Source organism: Anomalospiza imberbis, chromosome 9, assembly GCF_031753505.1.
Source record: "Anomalospiza imberbis isolate Cuckoo-Finch-1a 21T00152 chromosome 9, ASM3175350v1, whole genome shotgun sequence".
Taxonomy (NCBI): domain Eukaryota; kingdom Metazoa; phylum Chordata; class Aves; order Passeriformes; family Viduidae; genus Anomalospiza; species Anomalospiza imberbis.
In genome coordinates this window covers 14674637-14685569 of record NC_089689.1, presented here as the reverse complement: position 1 = coordinate 14685569, position 10933 = coordinate 14674637, and the positions used below count along the sequence as shown (strand labels likewise).

General features: G+C 37.9%; 1 protein-coding gene across 1 annotated transcript; it reads right to left on the bottom strand.

The window, feature by feature from the left end:
- Positions 1-2131: 2131 nt before the first annotated feature.
- On the bottom strand, positions 2132-10833 carry TMED5 (transmembrane p24 trafficking protein 5). Its single transcript, XM_068199855.1, has 4 exons — positions 10631-10833; positions 8248-8345; positions 7363-7546; positions 2132-5030 (listed from the first exon to the last, which is right to left on the bottom strand). The coding sequence occupies exons 1-4, from the start codon at positions 10808-10810 to the stop codon at positions 4812-4814; spliced, it is 681 nt and encodes a 226-aa protein (XP_068055956.1). The 5' UTR covers positions 10811-10833; the 3' UTR covers positions 2132-4811.
- Between the last annotated feature and the right edge of the window lie 100 nt (positions 10834-10933).

Genomic DNA, 10933 nt, shown 5'->3' with positions numbered 1-10933 from the left:
GCCATTCTCTAATGAATACTCAGAAGACTTGGCTATTGTTACATTTGCTTGTGTCACCATCCAGTGGAATAGTTACTGCTTTGCTGTGTACCTGTTTTTCTCATTCATGATCATTACTGGTTGCCTGCTTTGTGTTATTTGGTTGCTCTAATTTGGTATTCATAACTTCACAAATTGGTTGCATGATAGCAGAAAACAGAAGGTACTAAGAGTAAAATTCAAAAGAGCATCAAAAATAGTTGGAAATTGTGGGAAAGGGAATTCATGAACAACTGGAGAGGTTTTAACACCATTAAATCCTTAAGCATAAAAGAAAAGGACTTCTTTTAGCTGTTTAATTTCAGGTCCCATTACATAAGGTTGAAATGTATAGATGTATGCTTCTAGAACTTTTCTTTTGGCAAATCTATGCCTTCCTTATGCACCTGTGTTCCAATTTAGCAGGTGGCAGATGGAGAACGAGGATGGATATTGTTTCCAGAAACTTGGTATGCACGAAGGGAAGAAAGGAGTTTGTGAACAGTATGGGTTCCAAGTCTCATTAACTGTTACATATAGCACTTGATAGCACGAGAGATGTAAATTAGATGCTTCTGGTGAAACTTTAGCAGTGTAGGTGGGCTTACTACTCCTTTTAGGTTGTTTTTCATTATTTTATTACTATTTTATTATCTTTGTCTTTGATAAAAACCAACAGTTACGTTACGTGAATTGTTGGTTTTGAAAACAGTAAGTTATGTAGCTTTTGATTTCATTTTTAATTTCTGTATGAGTTGTGTAAATTGTGCTTACCCACCTCTGTACTGCATTATTCATACAGCATTCCTCCTGTATGAAGAGTGAATTTCTGTGAGAGAGTACTACTGGAGCTGGGGGAAAGCATGGAAAAGGAAGGGCTTAACAGAAGCCATTTCTCAGCAGTAACTAAGTATTTCCTGTCTACACCACAAGTTGCTAAGTGCTCAGATCAAAGTCTTGAGGAGAATTGTTCTTTGAAACACAGAAAAGGAACTGCGAGTTTTTGAAGACATCAGATACAGCTCAGTCTTCTTAGTTTAGGCTGTCTTAATTAAATTTTTGGGATAATGAGTCTTTAGAAGAGATTGCCATATAAATATAAAAAAAAAACCAAAACTCCATGAAGGAAAAAAAGTAATTGCAGTGACTAATTGAATAAAAGCTTTAAAAATGTCAACACTGTACCATGTGGTCACAGAGTGAGAATGGTGCTGCACCCTGACAAACAAGTGGAGTTAAATAGTGCTGTGCTGCACTGCTGAGCACATGAAACAATGTGCCAGTCTGAGGCACGAGGCTGTGTTGTGTTGTACAGGAGAAGCGAAGGCAGAAGGTGTCATTTCCCATGGTGCACGCTTGGAGAGATCGGGAACGGAAATTTTGCAGGTATTTCTCATGTCTGTGTCCAAAAATAGCTCCTAAGAGCTTTTACTGCTCATGTACTTTTTCAAGACAAAGCACTGTTGCTTCTACCTGTTCTATCTCTGTTGCCCAATCTGACAATGTAAGACTGTACTTTAGCATTTTATTATCTATTTCATTGATTCAAAACACAGCATAAAGAAAGTTCCTGTTTCATTACTTGAACAATGTGGTTTGCAGGCTTCCGGACAGGCCCGGCTCTCTCAGGAGTCTTATGAAATGGTAGACAAGCTTGGATTTATCGTGTATTACTCAATAACCCAAAAAACTGCTCCAATATTTTGAGCTTTATTCTCAGGATCTTGAGTAGTATTTTATGAATAATGCAAATGTATTACATATTAATAACTAGTAGTAATTTATATTATGAGATTCTTAATTGTGAGCTTGAGATTGTGATACTATTTCCTGTTTATGTTTGCTGCTGAAATACAGTTAAATATGTTAAATACTTTCTCTTAGTCCGGAGGTTTGTGTTTTTCTGATCTGATGCCTGTGTAAATCTTAAATTATTTGTGCTGATTAAGTTGATATTTACAGTGAATGAGAAGAGAATTTGAAAACTGCATGAGGAACAAATGGAAAAGCTGCATTACTAAAATCAACTCTCCTGTTAGCTTAGCATCCTTCATCTTTTGCAGCATTCATAGGTATTCATAACATTCTTCCTTTGTTACAAACAACACAAATGCAGGTTTAAATTTGATTTATTGAAAATCTCAGTTTTGCATAATTATTCAACATCTGCAAGTCTTAAAACATTTAATTCTGAATAAAAAGTCTATTAAGAAAAAAATGTACTTTATATTCTCCTTTGTAAATTTTATACAGTTGAAAGCAATCTACTCTTCAAAATCCAAGTACAATGTTACTTAACTGCAAGTTTGATGCCAAATCCTTCACCTATCATAAACATATTCCAGCTGCCAAAGTTAATAAATCTTTCTAGTTATTCCCTCTTTTATTTTCTATAGTGGACCTTGAATGAAGAGCAAAAACAGTCAGAACTCCTAGTTGCAAAACAGTAATTTCTTCCAGATGAACTCTGCTGCAGATTGTTTGCATTTTCCTTCTCCCAGAGATGGCTGTTTGTAACGGGAGACACTGAACTGCAGCAGTCTGATCAGAGCAGGCTGCATCCAGTAGCAGGTTAAACTGGGCCACCAAACTGTTTTGCTACAGGTGTGTAGCTACAGAGGCACAGCAGAGCAGCTGGGGAACCCAATCCCATAAGGTGCCCTTGGAAAACTTGGCAGAGCTTATCTGTTGGAATCTTAAGCTGAAATCTTGACTCTAGTAGCTTGGAGAGCAGAGGTAGATGTCTTTGTCACACCTTCTCAGAGCTGGTTTAGCATTTTGCAGATGGTTTGGAGCATCACACATGGTGATGCAAACAAAGATAACAACACGGTATAGTGCTAGTGGGAGAGGGACAGGGAAGTGGCAGGAAAACATTATTTGCTACTCTAGCTGAAATAATTATTTTTTCCTAGACATTGTTCTTATCACAGAAATAAGCTTTCTACTTCTGGGCAGTTAAGAATAGAAAGTATCATATAGAAGTAAGATACACAAAACCTTAAAGGGGTACAATCTTATTTTGGACACAGCTTTGCAGAAAGATGAAGTAGCTCAACAGCCTTTGGAGCCCTCTATAGCAAGTTCTGCAATAATAGTAATGACTTTGCTTATAAAAACTATTTAGAAATATTATTGCTAGGTCCTCTTCTCTGAAGTTGAAGTGCTGTTTCTATGTTCTGTAGCCCTTGCTAGCATCTGTTTCATTAGAACAACATATTTCTTCAATGCACCTATTGACCCTGTTTTTATTCATAAAACACTATTTAATCACAGAAAGTCTCAAAGTTGCAACTCCGCCATTCATACAGATGACCCCACAACAGGCAGAACACTATTGTGTATACTTTTTTAAAAACACTTTTTAAAAAAGTGTTTTTAATAAAGTTTTTTTAAAAACTCTTATGATGAAATGCAGTTAACACATTTATAAAAGAAATTCCAATCACTTGGCACATAGTAAAAATTACTAACTTGAAACTACTTAAAAAAAGTAGTAATTCTCACGCACCAGGGGTTTTGGCAAAAACACTACACCCTCACAACACTGTTAAAAGCCACTTAGCCAGATATTATAAATTTCTGATTTGGTATTAGCTTTGCCTTAGTGATAGTGACACTACGTATTCAGTTGATCATAAAACTTGAGGCCTGTACTTACTGCTCCTGTGATTTGTGCCTTATTCAGATGAACATCTAGGTACAGAAACACAAGTTATATGAAGAATGTACTTACACAGCTGAAGGACTTGTGAGGGTGAGCAAAAAAGGGAAAGTTTATGTGAACAGCTTTGGTTTTACATGCCTATATAAGTCACCTGACTGTAACATTAGTTATAGTTGGAATAAAGTGGAAAATAAGAGGGATTTTGAGACTACAAAAATCAATGTTTGTTTTGGCAAACCATGAACACCCCCTGCCTTTATTAAAAGGACTAAACATGAGAAATTACTGTTTAAATAATTATCTATTACATGAGGTTACAGTTACTGAGAATTTGCAAATCATACTTCAACATGTGCCTGTATTTGTTTGTATACCACACAATCACTTGTCTCATGTAACAGCCAAAAAGGAAAACAGGATTTTGCAACTACAGGACAGAAGGATTTATGAACAGGAATTGCATCTATTTTCTCCAGTTGTTTTTCAAGACTGCCTCAATTTCACATTGATGGTCCTTTTTTTAAAGTGCTAGTATTAGTCATCTGTTATAAGAAGAGATCTCACGTTCTTACATAGTTAGCCCAGTGTTTCTCCATGATGCCAAAGAACAAAAACTAAGGATTTTAAAAAACATGTAACTTTGAAGAAAAGTGACAATCCTGTAAACTTAGGCACATGTAAATTCACTCAGTATTTAACAGCAACTAAACCAATGTCTAAGTTACTAAAACTTTTATGTGAAAATGAAGATAATGACAGTTATATTAACATTAATTTGCATATGCACCAAGTGTGCTATGCATAAGGTAGGAATTAACAATCATTAACGAATCCTAAAAGTACAAAAAATAGTTAGTAGCATTTGGAAAAATGGGAGAGCTTGGGAAGAGGCCTTATGTCCATGTTTAAAAAAAAACCCCAACCAACCACGACAAAAAACAACAGAAAACTCCCAAACACAAACAAGACCAGCACTATCACATCCAAAAAGTCCAATATGAATTGAAAACCTGATTTTTACTGTTCAAAAGAATCTGAAAGGTCTTTATTGTCTTTACTGTAATTTATTGCTCCCCTCTCCCCCATACCTGTTATATTATGATCATAATATGAACATTAATGAATATTAAGTTCTACTTTTCCTCTTGTCTTCAAAGAGACTTTTCAACATGTAAACCTGAACAGCTGATACCACCACCATTACTCCCAAGTTGACCATGGACCAGAAATTCACTCTGTCAAAGTTGCTTTCTTGAATGTTTCGGTCACGAGCCTCAAATGCTCTGAGCAGGGTCTGAATCTGGACACTTTTGCTTAATCTGGCTTTGACACTGTTGATGGATTCCTGGTAAGTAACAAGAGAGTATTTTTAGAAAAAACCCATCTGAATTAAGTGTATAGCTTGCAGCACATACAAAATTACTAATACCATGTTACCACCTGTAATTTAATGTCTTAACAAATGAAGAGTTAATTTCATTTGAAAATATAAACATCGTTACAGTTTTCATTAATTTGTCTAGCCTGTTAATTAACAGCTAAAAGAATTAATATAGCATTAGTGTTCTGTAGTAATTTTGTTTTTTCTCTTTTATAGGTAGGGAGGCAAGAGAGAAATCAGACCTATTTGAACTAAGTAGTGAATTGCAAAACTAGTCTCAAAACAAATTATGTAGTGGCAAGCACATGTAGAGGTTTTTTTCTGCTGCATAATAAAATTAAAAGAGGTTTTTAATAGAAACTACCATCAGGGCTATATCTGTAGCAAAAGAAAACTACAATAATGTTACATTCCTGTCTGCTTCTGGTGTTTCCACTGTAGTAGCTATAAACTGCTGTTTCAGCCTTGATACAAAAGCAGAATCTTTACAATACATCTTGAACAGGACAACTGGAGGTTCTAGAAAGGACATATGGTGTGACCCTGGAACTAGAGGAAGTACATGAACACTCCAGCCATGACAACAGCAGCTCAAGATTTGCACTTTATGCTGCACTTCCTAAGTAAACATCTGGTCCTATGATCTGTTGAAGTTTCATCCACCATGTAATAGATACTGACAAAAGCTGATCTCATGCAGTGCTGAATTATGTTCTTGATATAATTATAGATCCTGTAGTAACTTTTAGTGAGAAGAGTAACATTTGCAGTAAGAGGAGGCTAATAATGTTTAAAAATCCCCGAAACTATATGGCTAAACCCAGCAGTAACATTTTATCTGTTTCATATTTAACAAAAATATTTCAAAATAGCTGTTCTGGGGAGACAATTTTATGATGATAAAGTTCATTGTTACACAATAAGGAAAAGGAACACCACACAAGAGCTTTAAACATAAGACATAATTCCCTATTTTTGCCAGAAAATGTGTTCTCATTAAGGAATTAAACTACTAAGTGCTTATGTTAGTCCTCATCGAGCTTGCAGGGACAGTAATACTTGGCTAAGTAAACAATGGGATCAAATACTAATCTTAACTTTACAAAAATGACCTACATTGTAAGATTTTCAAGGCTCTCAAAGATAAGTTCCGCATTTCTTTTTCTTTTGGAAGAGATACGAGTATGTAAACAAGTATCTATCCAATCCATTCAAGTATTTTCTGTAATTAGTGTGAGTGGGATATTCATCACAACTTCACTTCACTTTTGCTTTTTTCTAAGTGTATTGACTGCTAATTTTAAAGATCTGGTCAGATTTTCTGATTCTGTACTTGGTTTTATTATTATTTAAAAGTGTATCATACACCTATAAGATATTTTACACACTGTTTGTTTTGTTATTTAAAATGTGCATAGTGTTTATGGCAATAAATAATACACTGATTTTCTACATGATGTATTCAGTAGGTGTGTGTAGATGTTGGGGTTTTGGGTCAGTTTTTTAAGATACCTATTGTCTGTAGCTATGATCAAACAAACAACAGCTTACTGCATCCTACCAAGCATTATGAACAGTGGTACTTGAGAACCAAGCAATCCTTTGCTTCTAGAGTAATCTCAGTATTTAATGATCATAAAGGGAATAAGAGCTTTGACTCAGCAGTAGTCTGAATCCTACATCAAACAGGCTCAGCATACAATTTAAGCAAACATAACCACTCAATGTCTGCAAAGATGAACCTGTATTTTACGCAAATTAACTCTCATTCTGTTTATTAGTTTGAAAAGATGTAATAAAATGTGGGGGCAAAAACCCTAATATAGTAACATCTAATTTACTGAAGACAGAAACAGTAATCCATACTTCTGCAAAGATGTGATGAAGAGGCTAACCCAGTACTTTATCTTTAAACACTGATAAAAATGATGCAGTAATTCCAACTACATAATTGGGACTAAATAATACTTTAATGCTCAAAGTATTCATTTCATTGCTGCTGGGGAAGAATGTCCCATTTTAGCAGTAGGAAGAAAGGAAGCTGAATTGGAAACCAAGTGACTGAGAGCTAGGCAGTTTCTTCTTGCTGATGAAGGGCCTATTCTGAAAAAATCTTCAAGTTTCTGTGTGTAAACAAGAGAACCATGGTTCTAGACTTCCTGTATTAGTAAAAGCAATATATGGACCTGGAATACATTCCAGGATGATGCAACAGACCAAGGCAGAATGGCTACATGATGTTGAGTTTTTTTCCAAATGCTCTTACATTGAACAGAATGAAAGATCAAATACTAACCAGAATATCTTCCAACTTCATGTCTAGGAGATCTGTGCCTGTAACATACTTCTTCCAATCTTCCTCATCTTGACCATCTTCTCCCATATTGTCCAGGATCAATTCAAAGAAAATCACCTTTTCAGAAATGGTACTGAATGTGTTGTCAAAGCAGAACATGTAATCCCCATCTTCTGTTTCCACACTGTGTATACAAGCAGAACATGATTAACTACACTTTCTGTGCTGGTTCTCAAAGAGTCAGTTTTTGTAAGCATACCCTTCCCTTTAAGACTAACCATCATGCACTCAGAAATAACCAAATCTTCTTTTTGTAAAAAATAACAACTCTAAACACACTTTACAGATTACACAGTCACAGCAAAACAATCCTACTGACTCCAAAGGCTCAAAATGATGAAGACAGCAGCTTGCTTTCATTTCTTTTTGAGGATTTTGAATCATTGTTATTCATTACAAAAAATACACAATAAGTGGAATTCTTATGCTGTATAGTAAAATTACAGCAAATATTACATATTTTGACAAAAGGACTAGAAAAACAGGGGACTTTTTAGCTTATTTGTATGACTCACATTTAATTTTTGAGTATAATTTTTGATATTAGATATGGAGACTTTTTCAACTCCATAATAATTATTTTTATCCACTGAACATGAACAGCTATCATTAAAACAAAAATACCCACCACTTCCTGGTACAATTAATGTAAAAAGCATTCAGCATTTATAAAAAGAAAATTGCTATTTTCAAACTGTCCTATCAGAAAGCCTTTTGTAATACGAAGGAATAAAAATACTCAACCTTCATTTTAGTTATATTTGCTAAAAAAACCCAGAAAAGTTCTTTATGTAACACTTGTGAATTTGAAGATTTTAAACTTACGTATGAACTCCATCTGATTTTCTTTCATCAAAAACTAGAGTTTCACCTTTTGGGGAGAGCAGATGAAAATCAACATCTAATCCTGCTCCATCTAGAACCTGTGAAACAAACAAAAATAACCAACCTCTGACCAGCTGAATTGCTGTTTACATTGCTGACAGCAACATTTATAGGGAAGGCAAATGTTTTTAGGTAAGGGAACAGACAAATAAAGAATCTGAAAGGTAATCTGTCTGGATGAGCTGACACCAAATTAACTGGAAACAGATGAAAAAACAGCTCAACCTAAAAGCATTTTAGGAATTTCAGATTCTTACACTAAATGTAATCCAAACCTGCCAGGCTGGGCTTATATTGAACCATTCCCTAATTACTTTTAAGAATGCATGTAGTTTTATCAACAGGCAGGGTTAGACAACCTGTAAAAATACCATCAAGAGATGGCTAAATCTGGCATTTCTGTGGCTGCTGTCACTGACTGTAAGTGTGCACTACTGTCATTTCAGTGGTAGAAATGTTCTGACAGGTCACTTTTCTGTTACACAATGTGTGTTACACATATTTGTGTTACTCATATTTGTGAATTAACAGTGTTGAAGACAGGACCAAACTTCTTACGCCAATCAAAGCTGTACCACAAGACCTTTTGATGCACATTTAAGGTCTGAATTCTGTCAGGGCATTTTCTTTTCCCAAAGGAAGAAGGAATTGAAGGCATTTATCTTCCTAAACTCTCAGGGAGTGTCTACAGCAGTACAAAGCTGTGCTGCTTTAACTGTGTAACACAGCTACAGCTGTATCACCACAGTTATTGTGTTGTAGAAATTCTTTATAGGGAAGAATGAGGGGGCGGAGAGGGATCATTTTTATTTTTATGACATTATTGAAGTCCATGCTAGGGGAATTTTTTGTTTGCTTGTTTTTCAGGGAGCTTTTTGAGTATAGCAGACTGCTCTTGCTGAAAAGCAGGGCAAAGTTTACCCTGATTCAAACTGACACTGAAGATTTAGGAAAAAGGAAAAAAAAAGGATAAAGTACTAGCTAACAGCTGATCATATTAAAAACCATACATAGTGACATATCTTTAGGGCTATGCTGCAGTCTAAACACCCAGAAAAGAACCTTTGTATTAGTATAGTGTTTACCTTATGTCTTTGGAGAATTACCTGCATCCTCTGTTAAATATTCTTATGCTTTTAATTAAGTGCAAAATAAATCTATTTGCAGTAATATACAGAGCTCCTTTTCTACACATTCACATAGAAAACCAAATCATTACTGTTAAGGGGAGTGCTGAAAAAATTATGCCTGAGTAGAAATAAGGTACGTATATAATGTTATACACACTAATCCTTTCTAAAATAATGTCTTTATTTAGCTTATGATCAAACTAAAATCCTACTCTGTGCAAAATAAACTTCTGTTTGGCTTATACAGGATTCTAAACAAAGCTTGAACACCTCTCTTTCATTCTTGTTCAGTTCTACATGTAACAGTATTAAGAATTAGAAAAAAACCACAAATTTCAGCTTTGTCTTTTAGCTGGGAAACAGAGGGGAAAAATAGATGGAGGGGAAGAGAGACAGATCCTGGCCCCCTTCTAGGCACAGTAATAGGCTGGGAGAATATTTAGTGCAACTTCACTCACTGTATCCATTTTACTGGGAAAAAAAAGTAATTGTTGTAAGGGGGGAAACAGTCTGAGATTGAGATCTATCCCAGACATCTCTGGGAAACTCGACTCTTCTCAAGAAGGACATCAAACTCTTAACGACAGTGTGTTAAACTGGGCCGTTTCTGTAAAACTTTCATCGTTGAGATAAAAGGTGTTTCATATCAGCACAAAGATAGGCAAATACGGGCTCTGTGCATCAGCACAAGCTTTCTTACGCTTTTGGGCTACGACGCAAGGTCACAATCGTGAACTTTCCACATTCTGCCCTTTTAAAGGATGGTGACTTGAGCTCCTCTACAGTGAAACAAAAAATTCCCCCCAGACCACCAAAAGAACGTATTAGAATAGTTGAAAAGGCCGGTAAGTTAATTTTTAACTCCCTAAGGCAGAACTTGTAACAGTGTACAATTCCAACGCGGCTTTGCGGGCGCCGCCGAGGCCGGCAAGGTCCTGGGCAGGGCTGCGCTGCCCGCGCCCGGGGCAGGCCGGCGGAGCGCCGCGGCCGCTGGGCACCGCGTCCCCCGGCTGGCACTGCCCCTCAGGGCCGAGGCCGCGGGAAGGCAGGACCGGGCTGGCGGCAGCGGGGCCGGGCGGAGCCGCTGTACAGGGGCACGGGCAGACGGCAGCGCCGCCGTCACGGCGGGACTCGGGACCCCGGTTCCCCTCGGGACACGCCGCGGGGAGACGCCCCCTCCCGCCCCGCCCGACCTGGTACTCGAGCTCCAGCGAGGCCTCCTTGCGCATGGGCTGGTAGAAGCACTCCTTGCGGCCGGCGGGCAGCGTGAACGTGAAGTCGCTGTCCAGGGAGGGGCTGAACTCGGCGGCGCCGGGCGGCAGCAGCAGCGCGAGGCACCCGAGCGGCAGCAGCAGCGGCAGCCGCGGCCCCATCGCGGCAGCGCCTCGGAGCGCCGAGCCCCGCGCGCGCATCGCGCCGCCCCCGCCGCCCCGGGCGCCGCCCCGGCAGCGCCGCGCCCCGCCCGCCCACAGTGCACCGCGGCGGCGCGCGCTGCT

Bases quoted from the DNA above. Each gene is read 5' to 3' on its own strand.
- TMED5 (XM_068199855.1), bottom strand. From the start codon at position 10,810: ATGGGGCCGCGGCTGCCGCTGCTGCTGCCGCTCGGGTGCCTCGCGCTG. The intron at 7,547-8,247 runs GTAAGTTTAAAA...TTGTATACACAG, and splicing joins AAATCAGATGGAGTTCATAC to TGTGGAAACAGAAGATGGGG. The intron at 5,031-7,362 runs GTTAGTATTTGA...GTTACTTACCAG, and splicing joins TGAAGTTGGAAGATATTCTG to GAATCCATCAACAGTGTCAA.